General features: G+C 40.0%; 1 protein-coding gene across 5 annotated transcripts in view; it reads left to right on the forward strand.

Annotated features, from left to right (window-relative positions):
* The window catches only part of LOC6050629, a 40,224-nt gene extending 35,370 nt beyond the window's left edge, over positions 1 to 4,854 (forward strand). For 2 of the 5 annotated variants that reach the window (XM_038252628.1, XM_038252615.1), the window contains exons 3-6: positions 13 to 221; positions 495 to 844; positions 909 to 1,072; positions 1,134 to 4,854. In XM_038252628.1, coding sequence (XP_038108556.1) covers positions 13 to 221; positions 495 to 844; positions 909 to 1,072; positions 1,134 to 4,033 — 3,623 coding nt within the window. In that variant the 3' untranslated portion in view covers positions 4,034 to 4,854. The remainder of the gene's footprint in view (positions 1 to 12; positions 222 to 494; positions 845 to 908; positions 1,073 to 1,133) is intronic. The other 3 variants (XM_038252619.1, XM_038252625.1, XM_038252621.1) reach the window with 3 other exon arrangements.
* Positions 4,855 to 19,489: the final 14,635 nt, after the last annotated feature.

Below are 19,489 nucleotides of genomic sequence, written 5' to 3' on the forward strand. Positions count from 1 at the left end.
ATTTTTTTTCAGACTGCGGCGGCTGCAACCTCAAGTTCGACCACCCGCTGTTCTACCGGACGCACTGCTCGGTCTTTCACGATCCGGCGTTCAGCCTGACGATCCGGAAGTACCACTGCAAGGTGTGCGGCATCGCCGTGCTCGGCAAGGAGAACATCATGAAGCACGCGGAAAAGATGCACGACGGCAAGGGCGCGTACCAGTGCCAGTTCTGCTCCAAGGTAACCTTTTACGGGGTAGTTGTTTATCGAACCGGGCACCGAATCTGTGAGCGGAGTGGTCAAAGAATTACACTGATGGTTCACAATTTCACTTTGTTTACATATTCGGTGTCTTTTCGCAGCTGACCTGTACAGAGGCGCCCGTGTTCCCGCTTGCTTCGATTGTTTTTGATTCTTCTGATTGATTGCCAAACAACAGCACGGGCACCTGTCAAAACAATAACAAGCAACACGCAGAAACGAGGGGCTTGCTAATCGTTACATTTTTCGCAGTTCTTCCTGCGGCTCAACTACCTGGAGATGCACCGGACGTACGGCTGCAGCATGAACCCGCAGCGGGCCCGGCCGCTGTGCGACTTTTGCGGGCGCAAGTTCTGCCAGCCGCAGAAGCTGAAGGTGCACATCAAGCGCATGCACAGCGACATGGCCGAGGTGCTGCGCGACTTCCAGTGCAAGCTGTGCTCGAAGCTGCTGGGATCGCGCGCCGCCCTGCAGCGTCACTCGAAGGAGGTGCACAGCCGGAACTCGGCCGTGGTGAGCTGTCCCCGCTGCCAGAAGCTGTTCCAGAACCGGAGCAACCTGAAGATCCACATGCTGACGCATTCGGGGGTGCGACCGTTCAAGTGAGTGTTGGTTTGAGGGGGTTCAGGAGTATTCCGGATGTTAATGGGTCGTAATTGTTTCCAGATGTGCGGAGGGCGAGTGCTCGGCGGCGTTCACGACCAAGCAGTGTCTGCAGTTCCACTACAAGAAGGTCCACGGGTACACCCAGGAGCAGATGCCGAAGATCGAGCGGAGCGTGGCGTACACATTTGACGCGTATTCTGGTGGTATGAATAATGGATTGGTTGGTGAGTAGCCTCTCCTCAGCCACCGCCGTCTTCGGAGCATTCGTAATCGCTGTTGATAAAGATCTCCTTACAGATGGGCTGCAACGTCGGCAACGGAGGAAACTGGAACCGGGCGAGGAGGGTCAGAGCCAGGGAGAGAAGCGGAAGCGCGCACCGAAGGAACTGCCCGGCAACATTCTCAAGACGAAGAACATCCTGGAGTCGTTCAACGAAATCTGCAAAAATGACAGCAACTTGTCGTTGCTTTCCACGAAGATTTCGTCGATTCTGAACGGGAATCTTAAAGATTTCACCAAAATGACCGGGGGAGTCCCCGGCATGGAGGGCGAAGGAGTCCGGAAGGAAGAGCTGGACGACGAGCTGGACTCGAACGAGTGCGCAGAGCGTGACGAACGGCTGGAAGCGATCCAGCGTCACCTGAATCAACCGTTGCACGAGGACAAGCACGACGACTTTGGTCAGCTGCACTCTCGTCTGTCAAACATATCAAGCCACAGTGACCCGAGTGCGATGCACTACAAACTGTCAAACAATGAAGACGAGAAGCCGCTGACGGACGCGGATGGCTTCGGTGACCTGGGCTCGCTCGCGGCCAACCACAAGTACAAGGAATTTATGAACAGCGGAAATCCGGGGCTGGTGATCAGCAAGGGAAGCAAGAAGTGGATAAGCGACAACGATCATCTTCCGGACGAGAATAACTCGGAAAGCATGTTGGCAGCAGCGGCCAACCGTGACTTCCTCACGAAGCTGATCATGAACGGCAATGTTGGCCACAGCAACTCCCAGTCTCAAGCGGTGGATGACGACGAGGACGACGATGACAACTCTACCATACTGGATGTGGTCGATTCCAACAATCAGAACCAGCAAAATTCAGCCGTTCAAAATCAACAACAATCCCAACAACAACAGCAACAACAACAGCAGCAGCAACAACAACAACAAGAACAACAGTATACGTCTAGCTTTGCAGGGTTGAACAGTAGTCTGCCGGATCTTCCAGCGTTCCAGAGTCACACCTTCCCATCGCACTTTAACCACCAGTCGCTACTCGGAAGCTTTTACAACAACAACAGTGGAGTGTCAGGCCGAAACGCCATCAACACCATCCCGACTTCGGCTAGCATGTTGGTCGAGGCCGCCCTGAACTCGGTCAGCAACATCATAAACGAAGCGGAGATGAACAACAGCAACAACGAAAACAACGACCTTCACATAGGGGACATTGACGGTGGCACGGGAGGCGCCGGTACTGACAACAATCTACAGTCGGACACCTTCACCACCAGCGGCATCAACAATTCCGTCGACGACATGAAGATGTTGAAGCCGCACAACTTCCCACTGCAGATGAACTCGCTGTCGCAGTTCTCATCACAATCCCCCGAAGATGCCAGCATTATTCAGGAACGCAACGAAATGGAAGCATCGCGACCAAAGTCTCGCGACAAGCTGACCAACTACCCGGACGGTGAGATGCTCGGCTACTCGGATCAGCAACACCAGCAACAACAATCCCAAACCGCACAATCCCACAAACACACCCCAAGTGTGGAGTCCGTGCGGAGCGAACTATCGCCAGAGCAGAACGACTTCAACTACTCGAACTCGAACGGAGCGCAGCGACAGCAGCAACTGGCAACCAACTCACCAGCACGTTCGACGACCTCTCGCCAGATCTACGCCGAGCATGATCTCATATCTCCAGCGTCAACCCCATCGCTTCCACGGTACGATTTCGGCACCGAGAACAACAACAGCTACGCAAGACGTCAGGAGAAGACCATCAGCTCGCTTGCGTTGGAGAACTTTGAGGCGAACCTCAAAGCCAACAACCACCACATGCAGCACCTGTCCAGCGACGAGGATAGCAGCATCGTGATCGCGGAGAATCTGTCAGTGAACGCGAACGCCAGCGAGGCGAAGCTCAAGATTGCGAACCAAACGAGTGCGGTAGATTTTATGGCTTCCAGCAACGGCACCGCCAACAGCAAGTACGACACCGGCCGAAACAACATCGGGTCCGACCTGTCGACCGATCTTCGCCTCAAGTACAACGCGGAATCCAACGTGGACCTGCCGGACTTCCGCTCCGGTAGCACCATGAACGACACCACTTCCGACTTCCAGGGCCTGGACATGACAGCGCGGGCCGGTCTTCCGTCGAGTTATTCACACAGCAACTTCCAGGTCCCGTCCGCGGCGGGAGCAAACCTTAACTTTAACCGATATCATCACCATATCTACGACATCCTCAGCGAACGCGAGCAACACCAGCAGCAGTCCCAGCAACACCAGCACCAACAGCAGCACCAGGAGTTCCAGCTGCAACAGCAACAACAACAACAGCAGCAACACCAGCAGATGCAGCACATGATCCAGGATCACATCGCCCAGCAGCAGCAGCAACAGCAGGACACCGAGTCCGAACAACCGGCGTCAGTCGACCTGAGTCGCACCTCCAACTACCTGGTCCCATCTCCACCATCCCCAGCCCTTCCCTACTCGCACCCCCATCCGGACATGATCCGCATGGTTTCCCTCGACCTGAGCTCCAACAGCGGAGGCAACATGATCGTCGGCAACACGCCCCACCACGTGCGCCACCCGTCCTTCCTGTCCTCGCAGATCCAGCACTCCAACCGGGACCCGCTGCCCGATCACCACCGGCTGCTGGCCAGCGAGCAGCACCGGCTGCTGGTCGACCCGGCTGCCCATCTGATCTTCGAGCAGAACAACCGGCTGCTGGCGGAAACTCCCGGACCGGCGCCACCTCCGCCGAGGCACGTCGTCTCGCCGCAGCGAGGCTTCGGCGCGTACCATCATCACCACCATCACCAGGTCAGCTCGTCGAACTACCATCACCACTCGGTGAAGCAGAATCTTACCTCTCCGCCGCTGAATCAGCACGCTTCCGCGGCCGCCGCGAACTATCATCCCTTTCCGACTTACTACTAGGAAGGGGTTGGACGTGGGGAATAGGTGGTCTCTTCCGGTGCAATAGCCATGCATAACATGTCAGAAATTTCTTCTCGGAATTTCGAATAATCGTATCATTGGATATCCGAATTGTTATCCTGCTGTCAAACGCATCATTTGATTTCGACCGCTGTGGTTAGTTTTCATAAGGTTACTTTTCTTTTGACCTGTTTAAGTCAGTTTTTGTGCGCTCGCTTCCTGATGTTGAATTGACAAATCCTACAGAGAGGCCCTTAAACGTGACAGGTTTTTGTTTACATTACGAGTCACCCGAATCAGTGATAGGGCTTTCTAGGACAACGCGCTGTCAGTTTACAAGTACACTGCAAGCAGAAACATAACCAAACTTTTCGGTACCCTCAAGGAGGTATCAGACTATGACAAACAAACAAGCAAACTCGTACTTTTGACAGTTTGACAATGTGTCTGCATTTGTTTGCAGAAATGTCAGCCTGGCCCATTGTTTGGCTAGACTTGTTTGACAGTTCAAGCAAAAGTGTATTGTTTTTTTTACCAAACTTGTCGGATCCCTAAACGTCAAATCAGGACACATTGCTGCCGGATCTTTTTCCGAATCTATTCGAGATAATAGCCGGCAGCTATTTTGTATGGTTTGATGTTCGCGGGGAGAGTCTTCAAAATGTAAACAAAATTCTTCGCGCATCAGCCGATTCTGCTCACGTCAGTTGATGTTTACATTAGGAACGAGCAGGATTGATAGTTTAGGACATATTAGACTATGACAAACAAACAAACAAACTCGTTTTATCGTGTTTTACAGTTTGCCAAACTCGCAAACAAAGCGGCTGGCGTTTCTGCAAACAAATGCAGGCAAACAAACAAAGCAGGCAAACTGCCAAACTGTCAAAAAGCTTGTTTTTTGCGAGTTTTTTTATTTGTTTGTCGTAGTTTAATACGTTCTTTTGTTTACATTTCGGGTTTGGCCCATATACATGGTTTTGCTTGAAATTTTTATGTTCGACTTTAAAGATCGCTTGACTTTTTTACATTGAAGTGAAGGAAAAGTTTGCCGTAAAGGAGTAGCGAAAACCTGTCAAAACTTTGTACTAAAAAATTATTGTGACTCTAAGGCTTTTTAGTCGAAAATTTACAAACACATCAAACCTCTGCGTGCCACAGAAGTCATTTTGTTTGCCAAAATCTGCTTTCTCTTTCTCGCAAAAGTTGTTTGTCAGGCGACTTATATCTGGTTTTTAAGGCACGATGACAGTTATAACATTTCATAGTGACAGCTCATGCTCGATCTTTGTTTGCATCAGCACACTGTGACGAGGAGTTCGTCTTTTTGAGTTGAATTATATTTTTTTTCTCACTGGGCCTAGAAAGCCTTATTGGAAATGCCAACTTGATTAGTGAGATTTACCCTCTTCATTCATTTTAAGACCAGCGTGCGGACGTACTACTAAAGTTTGGACAAAAAAAAATCAATTTTGCGTAAGAATGAAGCAGGTATTATACTATGACAAACAAACTCGCTCTTTTTGACAGTTTGTCAGTTTTCCTGCTTTGTTTGTTTGCAGAAACGTCAGCCAGCATACATTTTGAGTTGTTTGCCAATTTGTCACAAACAAGTTTGCGAGTTTGGCAAACTGTCAAGCACGAAAAAAGGACAGTCTGTTTGTCATAGTCTAACACCTGCTTGAGCAAACAAAATGGCGGTTTTTCATAATCAACATGGCGATTGCACGAGGAGATCGCACCAAAGAGACAAAATGTAACAGAAGCTAGCCTAGCTTTGCAAACAAGAAAATACCCACCAGTAATGAGGATTGTAGAACAAAATGATGTACACGACTTAGAATTTAGTAGCGTAAACACAGACACAGAAACAAAGCAGTAGAGTTCATTTGTTGAGAATGTCACAACTGAATTTTGATAACATTAACTTATTTCCTATTGTTTTAATTGTGCAAATGTATTTCGTGAATGTATTAAGAATGGGATGTTTATTATTTGTTACCACTATTCTCTTTAGAAACTTCCAAACAATCAAAAAAAAAACTTAAATCGCGCAAAAGGCAACGCCCAACTGTATTCAGAAGAACAAAAGACATTATAAATGTTTATTGGAGTTTTTTTCTTTTTTACATAAATAGTACGAAGCGGGCAGACAATGCTTTATAATAACACTTATCGTAGTTTGTAATGTTTATTCCAAGCGAAAGAAGGAGTAAAGCTAAAATACTAGAGTTATACCAACAAAACAAAAAAAAAGCATACAAAATTCAACAACCATACGAAGGCGTCGTCCATGGATTGCGTAACAAAAAAAAGTGAATCGAATATTAAAAAAAACACAAAAAATCTTCCCCAAGTTTCCCCAACATTGTGCAATGCTTCCCATTATGTAAAAAATAAATTGTCTTTGCTCGTGCATCAGTGTTACGTTGAATTTTGTAAGGCGACGCCGCCCCACGCGAGTAAATCAGTAAATAAATGTGCCAAAAACAAAACAAACAAACAGCAAACACAAACTAGTATGAAAAAACAGACACATCCTTTGTTCTCATGCTCTCTTATCTAACCGAATCAGCAGTCTTGTCAGTCAGTCGTTTTATGATTAGTAGCTGTATAATCGATATTTACAAAACAAAGCAAAAAAAAAGAAAAACAAACCTGTATCTGTGTAATATTATGGCAAACCTTAAATACAAAACAAAATAGTGTTCTATGGCACAACTTAAACAAAAAAGAAAAGAAAAAGAGAGAGATATCTAATCTAGACAAGATTCTCTTCCGCGTTAGAGCAGACACACCCACATAGCAGCAGCAGCAGCAGCGTACCATAACTCGTAGAGAGTAAATAAGACATAAAAAAAACAATGTTTCATAAATATTTGCTAACTCACCACATTTGACCAATCTGGCGAAAATACGACATACAAATGGCTACAATAAAAACATATAGAATCACCAGCATGTTTGAGGTTGGCAAGAAAAATAAAAACCTTGAAAAAATAACCTGAAACAACAACATATTACTCAGCCAGCAAAATTTTGCAAACCAAAAAAATATCAATTCAACACTTACAAAGAAGAAGAACAAAAAAGAAGAGATAAGCAGAAAACATAAATAAAATCAGGCATGTGTATAATACGATAAATTAATAAAGAAAAATTGAAATATGTTCCGCGTCTTCTGTTATCCGAAATACACTCAACCCCCGATAATTGGTCACTTATTCGTTTGACACTTTTTTAGTTTGTACCCCGTTGGTTGGTCAAAGTCAAACTAAAAAGTGACGAACTGTCACTTTTTACACGGAGCTTACGCACACTATCAAAATAAACGTTTGTTAGTATGTGTGAACTCCGTATAAAAGGGGTGTCAAACTAAAAAGTGACCCCGTTCGTTTGACAGCAGTTGGTGTCAAACCATCGGGATTTGAGTGTACACATCTGGAGTTTTTTATGAAAAAGACCTATAAATCAAATTTTAAATTTTTGCTTTTTGGGTGTTTTTAGAACCGCCCTGAGTCAGGGGCATTCAAAAACACCCAAAAAGCAAAAAATGAAAATTTGGTTTATAGGACCTTTTCAAAAAAAAAACTCCAGACATGTATACTAAAAAAAACAAATGATTTATTATCCACCAACACCGCCTAATGTTATGGGCCCTTGGATGGTCGAGTCCTATTTGAACACATTTTTTTCAAAGATCTGACAGATTTGACAAACTTGTGATAAAAAAAATAAACTTGAGTGAGGTTTTTCAAACATTTAATAGTGACAATAATAATTTTTAACATCAAGATAAACATTGAAGAACTGGCAACCCCGTCCTGAATTATTCATTGAACTTTTTCTGGTGTTGAAAATTGAAAAAGTCTTGAAAAGTTTTTAAGCGACCTTTCAAAATACCAGGAATTTGGAAAACCGAATGTTACTATTTTTAATAAAAAAACGATACCAACATCCAATAATTTTTCATTTCTTGAGTTAGATTGCATTAAGCCCTATTTCGAAAAGCTGGAATTATTAAATTTTCTTAGTGAAATCGGAATCTATAATTTTAAGGAATTAAAAAGCTTCTTAAAATATGTCTACAATTTTTTCAATCATGTCCTTTACGATGGCTCAAAAATATAATTCATTTTTAAGTCTTAAACAATTGGATACATAAAAAGACTAACAATGATTTTAGTTATTTTTTTCTTTGTCAACCATAACAGGACAATTTTTAAACGTTTTTATCTGGGTGCTGAAAAGACAGAATGCGTAACGTGATTTCCGAATGATCCCCACTGCTCCTTACTAATACAACTGCACTACAGCTTTGTTCAAGCTCAAGCGTGACATATTTTTTGCTGCTGAAGTGACTCGTTTTGAAACATTTTGGATCTCATGATATGAAAGTTTTCGCTGAAAAATTCAGTTCTTCGTGCTTTTTTTGTTCGTAGACTAAACGATGGGCGGTTAAAAGGGTCCTTCTTTGTTTTCAACGTGATGAAATATTGAGTTAGAAGTGTGGGAATTTTGTGAATCAGAAGAGCAACCGGATGGAAGTTACGAGATTATGTATCTTTGAAGCGCAGTGATAATACAGGAGTAAGATTATTCACAGTTACTGATAAATCGTCGTAAACATAGGTTTTGAGTGAGACATAGCGCTTATGGAAATGTTAGCGACGAATTATGACAATCTCGATTTCATCTTTTTTCTTAAGAATAACTCAAAAGATCGACGCCCTCGACTTTTTTATTCCTGAAAAAATAAATTATAGATTGATTACAATACTTGCCACTTCTTGGCATCATTTTTCAAACAGCAAATTGGTTACGCTTTGACAGTTCTAAATTGAGGCCGCTTTGCGGACAACTATTCTGCACCCAAAAAATAATAACAAAGATTTGTTCGAAGAATAACAAAAAATGTTATTAGTCTGTTATTACAATAACAATCCAATAACAAAAAAAGGTGCAGGTGGTTATGTTCTACATGACCAATATGACAAAGAACTTTGTACGAAACTCCTAAAAAATTATTCTATTACATTTTATTTTTAAATCATTGCCTATTTATTTAACCCTCTACTGCCCAAATTTTTTTTTCGAAAATATTTATTTTTCCCGTGTTCTGGAGGTCATTTTGAGCAACTTTTGTGCTACGAAAAACTTTACTTTTCTTGTTTTATGTTTTTCTTGTTTCATTTTTATTATTTTAATTTTCATTTATCTTGTTTAGTTTATGTTTGTTTTTGGTAGTATTTGGCCTATTCTACCACCTAATATGATTTCATTTCGCCTATCTAATTTTTTCATGTTTTTACAGTCACTTTATCAATTTTTTGCATGTTTTCACATTTTCTGCTATAGAATGGCACCATTATCATTTATATTGTAAACAAATGCGTAGAGGCATAGTCTGGGACACTACAAAAATTACTGCATACTTATTTTTACTGAAAATATAGGAAATGTTAGTAAACAACACTGCCAAAGTTGATCCCTAAAAAAATGTCATTTTTAAAAACATTGGCAAAGTCACATAAAATAAGTTTAACTTCCAACCCTGAAATTTTCTGAAATTTTGAGAGTTCTTCTTCCAATGCTTTTTAAAGATCAAAAATCGGTTGGAAAATTGATTTTTGGCGATTTTTAGATCGAAGTCCGTCTAAAGGCGGGGTTAGGTTGTAAAGGGTTAATCCTGAATAATTTATTCTAATTAAATGTTTCCAATCTTTGGGTGGAAATAAATTGCCAAAACACGAAAATATTGCCAAAACAAGTATGGTTCGGAAAATGCCACGGAACCGGCCACTCTAGGTTGTGGTCACCACAATCAAAATGGTTATTTTCATGTCCAGTAACAAAACCATGAATTTTGATACCCATATTGCCCCATGTCGGATGGTTCGATTAATGTCCTCCCGGTAGAACCTTCCTTGACACTGGCCACTCCTGGTGTGGCCAATCCGGTCAAAATGGCCATTTTAATTACCAGTTTCAAAACCATGAATTTTGATACCCATATTGCCGCAAGTCGTATGATTCGATTAATGTCCTCCCGGTAGAACCTTCCTAGGGCACTGGCCACTCCAGGTGTGTGGTTAATATTTGTGTGACATGCTGTGTGTCAATTACCACCGTGGATCCGTCTTTGACGAAACCGCGATAGGCACTGAAATTTTCTGAGGCTAAGTGCTAGCTTATAAAGTTCGCATGAAATGTGGCAACAGTGGTGCCAAACTCTCGCGTGAGAGTTTCGCGAAAGCAGGAGAGGAAGCAAAATTTGCGCCATGTTGTCACATTTCATGCAAACTATTTAAGCTAGCACTTAGCCTCAGAAAATGTCAGTGCCAACCGTGGTTTCATCGAAGACGGATCCACGGTGGTAATTGTATTGCCCATACACACACACGCACACATTGGAAGACACAGTTTGTACACCAACTTGGGAGGAATTCTGTGTTAATGAAGATTGTAAGGATGGTCACCGGAAAACCAGAATGATTTGAGGCAATGGGGTTGGGACCACATTGGTAGAACATTGGCCACACCCGGAGTGGCCATGGCCCTGGGGAAGGTTCTTCCGGGGGGACATTTACCGAACCATACAACTTGGGGCAATATGGTTATCAAAATTCATGGTTTTTGAAACTGGTAATGAAAATGGCCATTTTGACCGGATTGGCCACACCCAGAGTGGCCAGTGCTCTGGAGAAGGTTCTACCGGGAGACATTAATCGAACCATACAACTTAAGCCGGGACCGTGGTGTAGGGGTAAGCGTGATTGCCTCTCACCCAGTCGGCTTGGGTTCGATCCCAGACGGTACCGGTGGCATTTTTCGAGACGAGATTTGTCTGATCACGCCTTCCGTCGGACGGGAAGTAAATGTTGGCCCCGGACTAACCTAAAAAGGTTAGGTCGTTAGCTCAGTCCAGGTGTAGGAGTCGTCTCCTGGGTCCTGCCTCGGTGAAGTCGCTGGCAGGCAGTTGGACTCACAATCCAAAGGTCGTCAGTTCGAATCCCGGGGTGGATGGAAGTTTAGGTGTAAAAAGAGGTTTGCAATTGCCTCAACAATCAAGCCTTCGAACACTTAGTTTCGAGTAGGAATCTCGTAATCGAGAACGCCAAGGCAAAGCTGTAGAGCGAATAATTTGATTTGATTTTGATTTTTTTTTTTTTTACAACTTGGGGCAATATGGGTATCAAAATTCATATTGGTTTTTGAAACTGGCAATCAAAATGTCCCGCCCGTGTGGATCAATCGGACCGCGCACTGGACCCACAATCCAGAGGTTGCTGGATCGAATCCCGCGGCGGGCGCTCTAAAATTCTAAGTGTAAATATGGGTATCCGGCGCCGTCGCTCCGTGCCGTACTCAAACACTTAGGAGCCCAGGGCGGCGAAGTCCTTGTAGTTAAAAGGAAGACACTAGTGGTTGGTACTAGCAATGGTGGCCGACAGCTATAAAGTCAACTTCGTTTTTTCAAAAATGGATTGGCCACACCCAGAGTGGCCATTGCCAAGGGCAAGGTTCTTCCGGGGACATTTACCGAACTATACGACTTGGGGTAATATGGGTATCAAAATTGCCCCAAGTCGTATGGTTCGATTAATGTCCCCCGGTAGAACCTTCCCAGTGCACTGGCCACCGGGTGTGGCCAATCCGTTCAAAATGGCCATTTCCATTACCAGTTTCAAAAACATGAATTTTGATACCCATATTGCCCCAAGTCGTATGGTTCGGTAAATGTCCCCCGGAAGAACCTTCCCAGGGCACTGGCCACTCCGGGTGTGGCCAATATTCTAATGTTCCCATTTGCCCCAAATCATTCTATTTCCGGTGACCTTCCTAACAATCTTCATTAGAACAGAATTCCTCCCAATTTGGTGCACATACTGTGTCGTTCATGTGTGCGTGTGTGTGAGCAATAAAATTACCACCGTGGATCCGTCTTTGACGAAACCGCGATAGGCACTGAAATTTTCTGAGGCTAAGTGCTAGCTTATAAAGTTCGCATGAAATGTGGCAACAGTGGTGCCAAACTCTCGCGTGAGAGTTTCGCGAAAGCAGAAGAGGAAGCAAAATTTGCGCCATGTTGTCACATTTCATGCAAACTATTTAAGCTAGCACTTAGCCTCAGAAAATTTCAGTGCCAACCGTGGTTTCATCAAAGACGGATCCACGGTGGTAATTGTATTGCCCATACACACACACGCACACATTGGAAGACACAGTTTGTACACCAACTTGGGAGGAATTCTGTGTTAATGAAGATTGTAAGGATGGTCACCGGAAAACCAGAATGATTTGAGGCAATGGGGTTGGGACCACATTTATAGGATATTGGCCAAATTCGGAGTGGCCAGTGCCCTGAAAAGGTTCTACTGGGGGACATTAATCGAACCATACTACTTAGGGCAATATGGGTATCAAAAATCATGGTTTTTGAAACTGGTAATGGAAATGGCCATTTTGACTGGATTGGCCACACCGGAGTCGCCAGTGCCTGGGAAAGGTTCTACCAGGGGACATTAATCGAACCATACGACTTGAGGCAATTTTGATACCAATATTACCCCAAGTCGTATAGTTCGGTAAATGTCCCCCGAAAGAACCTTCCCGGCTATTTTTGAATTTTGAAGCTTTTTGAAAATATATTTTTGCTTCTTGTTTTTGAGCCATTTTTATAATATTGAGGGGTGGGTTGATTGACGAAAGCTTTGTAAAATATCCTCAGATTTCCACATTTTGTCTGCCTGAATCAGATTCGTTATCTAACTGTAATGAGTTCGAATCCCGAAGGAAGTGCAATGTATGTTTGAGGGTCAGTTCATAAAAGTGTCATTATGACTTGCAAATAAATAAAGAAAACTTACATTTTTGCAACTATTACAGAATTCTACCTAAGTCAATCTTGAACTTTTTTTAATATTTCTAAAAATGTTTGATGAAAATTTTGACGATATTTACTAGTTTCACTCACATTGAAACGTATGAAATTGTTTTAATTATAAAATATTTTGAGCACAGTATTTGTATCCTAAAGTGGGGATCAAAATATTGATAAATAATAAGTTTTTTTATTAACAAAAAATAAAAAATATTAGTATATAAAAGTTTAAAATATACCTTAATTTTGAAAAATTATAAAATCACTTTACAAGTGGTCAACGGGCCATTTTACAGGATCATTCAAAATGGGTCCGCGGGCCGCAAAATATCACCTCGCGGGCCAAACTTTGGTCACCCCTGCCCTAAGTAGTATGGTTCGATTAATGTCCCCCCGGTAGAACCTTTCCCAGGGCACTGGCCACTCCGGGTGTGGCCAATCCGGTCGAAATGGCCATTTTCATGACCAGTTTCAAACACCATGAATTTTGATACCCATATTGCCCCAAGTCGTATGGTTCGGTAAATGTCCCCCCGGAAGAACCTTCCCCAGGGCCATGGCCACTCCGGGTGTGGCCAATGTTCTACCAATGTGGTCCCAACCCCATTGCACCAAATCATTCTAGTTTTCCGGTCACCTTCCTATCAATCTTCATTAGAACAGAATTCCTCCCAATTTGGTGCACATACTGTGTCGTTCAATGTGTGCGTGTGTGTGTGAGCAATAAAATTACCACCGTGGATCCGTCTTTGACGAAACCGCGATAGGCACTGAAATTTTCTGAGGCTAAGTGCTAGCTTATATAGTTCGCATGAAATGTGGCAACAGTGGTGCCAAGCTCTCGCGTGAGAGTTTTGCGAAAGCAGGAGAGGAAGCAACATTTGCTACGTGCTTTCAGCCAATCAGCAGCCGGGATTTTTCTTGCATTCATTTTTATTTTCATCTTAACTTTTATACTTTAACAAAGTTTTATCAACTTTGTGAGGTAGTCAACTTGTACTTTAAGACTTCCCTTTCGTTTGGTGTGTAAAACATAAAGATTGTTTGAATGGGGGGGAAGATATAAGCATTTGAAAAACGACAGAAAATCGTTACACTTTCGCTTCGCGAAATTTTGGATTGACACCCGTAGACAGTGCCCTTAGGACAAAGTTCTTTGTCAAAATCATAACGACGAATAACAAATTTTGTTATAAATAACATAAAATGTTATTGGCATAGTATTTTCAAATATCAAAAAATGTTAATCCCACGTTATTTCCGTCTGCTCGGGTATGATAAATTTGATTGTTTTTTGGATTTTTAAATCTCTAAATGAAGCTCAAACTTATCTGAAATTTTTAGGATTTTCTATTATCAACATTATTGATTGGAATCCCGATTGGCGATAGAGTGCATTTTGAAATATTTCCAACATTTAAAAATTAAACAACATTTTAGATGGTCTCAAATGCCATTTTTATGGTTTTTGTTTGTTTATGTATTTTGCAGTCATATTTATCTTCTTAGCTTGCCTCTACAAAATCGGCCGATTTTGCGCACCTATTTTTTTATATGGCTCAAACATTGGGACCATTTCTATGACCAAAAAACTGACACCTCCGTACAATTTTGGCAACTGTCCATGGAATTTTCTGATCGAATTGGTGTCCCCGAGCAGACGGAAAAAACTTTGGAATAACATTTTTTGATATTTGAAAATACTATGCCAATAACATTTTATGTTATTTATTTAATAACAGACTAATAACATTTAAAGTTATTCTTCAAACAAATCTTTGTTATTGTTGTATGTTATTTTAACAACTAATCCAATCATCCCAATAACAGTTTGAGGTATTGTTCCATAACAAAAAATGATATTCAAAAGTTTCAATCGACATCAGACCAATAACACATTTTGGTATGATAACATAAACTGTTATTAAACTCTTATGCAAAAATGGATTTTTCAAGAAGATTTCATGACACTTTCTGTTATTTTAACAGTATTTGTTGTTGAAATGGAATGAATTTTGCTATTACCGTCTGCCCGGGTCCTGGGTAAGGTAAATTGGTATTTATGAGGACTGTTAAAAAATAGGTACAAAAACGTATTTTTTAATTCTTTATTTTTTATATTCAGGAATTGTGCTTTTTTTAAAAAAAAAAACTTGCCAAAAAATTGACTAAACTTTTTAATGTAAACTCGTGTAAATTTGCAACCAAAAATTACTTTACATAAATTTTGGTAAATCGCACCATTTTTGAGATATGGCAAATATATGGTCACTCAAAGTTTAATCACAGACACAGACAGTCTGTGGTTTAATTGTAACTACAAAATTACAGTTTACCGATTTTTTTTAATGAGCAAAATTCTCCACCAAACCCGGGAATAAATTTTACTTATATTTTTTTATTTGGCTAAAGCTTTGTGGGGGCCTTTCCTATGACCAATGAAGTAATTTTGTGTCATTGGTGGTTCACCCAGAATAGTCTCCATGCAATTTTTGGGAGCTGTTCATACAAAAATGGTACGTAAATATTAAAAAATATGTAACTTTTTCAAGATTTTTTTTGTTTGATGAGGACTATTCAGAAAAAAATAGCTACACGAAATTTAATTTTTGATTTTTTTATATGTTTTAGGGACAAAACCATTTTTTTAAGCCGTTTAAAAGTATGGATCAAAATTTTGCCGACGAGTTAACTTTTTTTTTAATACAGTCCAGACTCGATTATCCGAAGCCTCGGTTATCCGAAGTTTCGATTATCCGAAGTTCGTTTATCCGACGGTTTGTATGGGACTTCGAATAATCGAATCACGTACAACTTTTTTTGTGTTTTTCTTTTTCTTGTTTTAAACATTAAATTCGAGTTCTGCGAACCCATTTTAGTCAAATTTGAATAGTTGATTACTTATTAAATAATAAAATGTATTTTTCCAATAATTCGTCACCGTCATATTGGCCGCCATCTTGGATTTAAAAAATGTGAATCACTTTAGCGTAGTTTAGGGGTCATACTTAAGCTCGACAATAAAAAATAAGACAGTGAAAAAAATTATTTTTTTCTTGATTCGATTATCCGAAGTGAAATTTTACCGAGGCCTTCGGATAATCGAGTCTGGACCGCAGTGTTTTTTTTTTTAATTAATCTTGTACATAAAATTTTATTGACCTGATTTTTTGTGTAAATTTTAATTCGCAATCGAAAAGTACTTAAGATTTTTTTTGATAAAGTGCACCGTTTTCAAAATATAACCATTCCAAGTTAAATTTCATCCGAAAAAAAAACAGTATTTTTTTATTTTTTTAAATAGTCTCCATGATAGTCCATTCTTGAAAATATTTTTTTCGAATAGTTCAAAAAATGTCCTACAATTTCGTCTTACAAGCATTGAAGATTGGTTGCTGAGATAAAACGGATAAAATAAACAGGAAAATTGATTGAAGTCTCACCCAAGCAACCCTCAATTTTCTAGTGTCGATATCTCAGCATATCCGATTTTCAACGTTTAAATATGAAACATTCGTGAAATTTTCCGATCTTTTCGAAAACAATATTTTGATTTTTTTTATTAAGACCAACATTTCAAAAGGGACAAACATTGAATATTACGCTCTTTTGAAATGTTAGTCTTGATTTAAAAAATCAAAATATTGTTTTCGAAAAGATCGGAAAATTTCACGAATGTCTTTCATCGTCATTCGATCCCTGTCCGACATCGAAGTAACAAAGTAAACAGGGGCAAAAGTGACAGACGCAACATTCTGCGATTTGCCACTGTGTTATAAACGCAGTAAAAATCACGTTACTTCCACAGGAAAAAAATGAAAAAAAGAAGTTCCCGGGCAGACGGTAGTAACAAAATTAATAATATTTCAATAACAAATCCTGTTAAAATAACAAAAAGTGTTATTATTTTATCCTGAAGTTCAACTTCAAGAAGCAAAAATAATAACAGTTTCTGATAAAATCACCAAATTTGGTATTGAAGTGATATTATATTGAAAATGTTTAATAACACGTTTATAAGAGGAAATGTTATACATTTCAAAAAATATCCTAATAACAAAATTTGTTATTCGTTCGGTATACTGGCTTAGAAATAAAATTACCATAAATCTCACAAATGGAAAAGTTTCTAAGTGTCCATAACACAATCTGTTATTATTTTTTCTTTTGTTAACTATGTTTTGATCTTTGGGATAATTTTGACCAATTTCGTCAGGGTCATTATTTTGGCCATGAAATGGGGTCCTTAAGCTAAAATTATTCTGAAAAGTTGAGATTTTGAAAGTTGTTTTTTTTTAATTATTTGATATACCCCCTAAAGGACTTTGTTTAAAATGGTTAGAAATATGGGATAATTTTGACCACTTTCGTCGGGGTCATTATTTTGGTTATGAAATGGGGTACTTAAGCTAAAATTATTCTAAATAGTTGAAATTTTGAAAGTTGATTTTTTTAATTATTTGATGTACCCCCTAAAGGACTTTGTTTAAAATGGTTAGAACTATGGGATAATTTTGACCAATTTCGTCAGGGTTATTATTTCGGCCATGAAATGGGGTCCTTAAGCTAAAATTATTCTGAAAAGTTGAAAATTTGAAAGTTGATTTTTTTAATTATTTGATATACACCCTAAGGGACTTTGCTAAAATTGGCTAGAAATATGGGATAATTTTGACCAATTTCGTCGGGGTCATTATTTTGGCCATGAAATGGGGCACTTAAGCTAAAATTATTCTAAATAGTTGAAATTTTGAAAGTTGATTTTTTTAATTATTTGATATACCCCCTAAAGGACTTTGTTTAAAATGGTTAGAACTATTGGATAATTTTGACCAATTTCGTCAGGGTCATTATTTTGGCCATGAAATGGGGTCCTTAAGCTAAAATAATTCTGAAAAGTTGAAATTTTGGAAGTTGATTTTTTTTTATTATTTGATATACGACCAATTTCGTCAGGGTCATTATTTTGGCCATGAAATGGGGTCCTTAAGCTAAAATTATTCTAAAAACTTGAAATTTTGAAAGTTGATTTTTTAAATTATGTGATATACTCCCTAAGGGACTTTGCTAAAATTGGCTAGAACTACGGGATAATTTTGATCAATTTCGTCGGGGTCATTATTTTGGCCATGAAATGGGGTCCTGAAGCTAAAATTATTCTAAAAAGTTGAAATTTTGAAAGTTGATTTTTTAATTATTTGATATACCCCCTAAGGGATTTTATTAAAATTGGCTAGAACTTTGAAATAATTTTGACCAATTTCATCGGGGTCATTTATTTCACCATAAAATGGGGTTCAAGCTAAAATTAATCCGATAAAATTAACTTTTGAGAGTTAATTTTTTTTATTTTGATATATTCCCTAACGGAATTGATTTATTTATTGAGAATTTTTGAAGTGTGAATAACAAAAACTGTTATTATTTTCACAGAGCCAGGAAGTCGGAGCTGACGTTGAAGTTCGAGCTGGAGTGAGACCTCGGAGACTGCATCGGATTCAGCAAATTTTCAGCAACTTTTACTTGGAGTCGGAATCTGTGAAGTTGGGTATTTTTGGAGAGCTGAAGTCGTCGTTGGCGTCATATCCTGCACCCAGAGTCGGAGTTGTCTTCAAAGTATGGATTCAAAGTCGCTTGGAGGTACCCGACTCGGCAGCCCTTACTAGTACAGAGCAAGGGGCTGGAAACTCTAATATTACTTAGGAATACTGAGTATACTAACGATATTCCAGTATACTTGTTAGTATACTAACCGAAAAGCAATAAACTGTTAGTATATTAAAGATACTCTCAGTATATTGGTAAGTATACTGGCGATATGTAAAGGAAATAATAAGTATACTAACATATATTTTGATATACTGGTGAACATAATAAATATAGCTCTAAGAGTTTCCAACCCCTTGGTACAGAGGAGTTATGGCAACTGCAGGTTTATTTGCAAATTACAAATAAACCAAAACAATAACTTTTTTTTGTTATGGAGACATACCAGTTCAATAACATTTTTTGTTATTATGCTGCTCTACCTCTCCGCACAAAATAACAAATCTTGTTATTCCTTCATGAATCCTTCTGTTATTGGCAGACGTGCATCGGCACTCAATAGCACTTGACAGTTTTTCTAAGGCCATGGCTTGGAAAAGGCACCATATCAATTTGTTTTTTCCCTAAAGAATGTTTTTTTCAATGCACTATGAGGTTCTGAACGATCGAAACCTTTATCTTCACTTATTCGCTAGTTTTAGTGATGAAGTGCTATTTGAGTGCTAAATAGCACATTTAGCACTTGAAATTTTTGTGATATTCAAATCACTATTATTTTTTTGCTAATCCAAATTGCATAGTGAACAAGGATTATTAAAAGCATCGAACTAAAGCTTGTTTTGATGCACAGTGAGCAAAGATTCGCTCTGCCGGTTTACGAAGGCAATCATTTCAAAATGTGGTGAAGAGCTATTGAGTGCCGATGCACGTCTGGTTATTGGTTTGTTATTGCAATAACAACATAATAACAGTTTAAGTTATTCTTCGAACAAATCTTTGTTATTAATTTTTAGTTATTTTAACAA

Source organism: Culex quinquefasciatus, chromosome 1, assembly GCF_015732765.1.
Source record: "Culex quinquefasciatus strain JHB chromosome 1, VPISU_Cqui_1.0_pri_paternal, whole genome shotgun sequence".
Taxonomy (NCBI): Eukaryota; Metazoa; Arthropoda; class Insecta; order Diptera; family Culicidae; genus Culex; species Culex quinquefasciatus.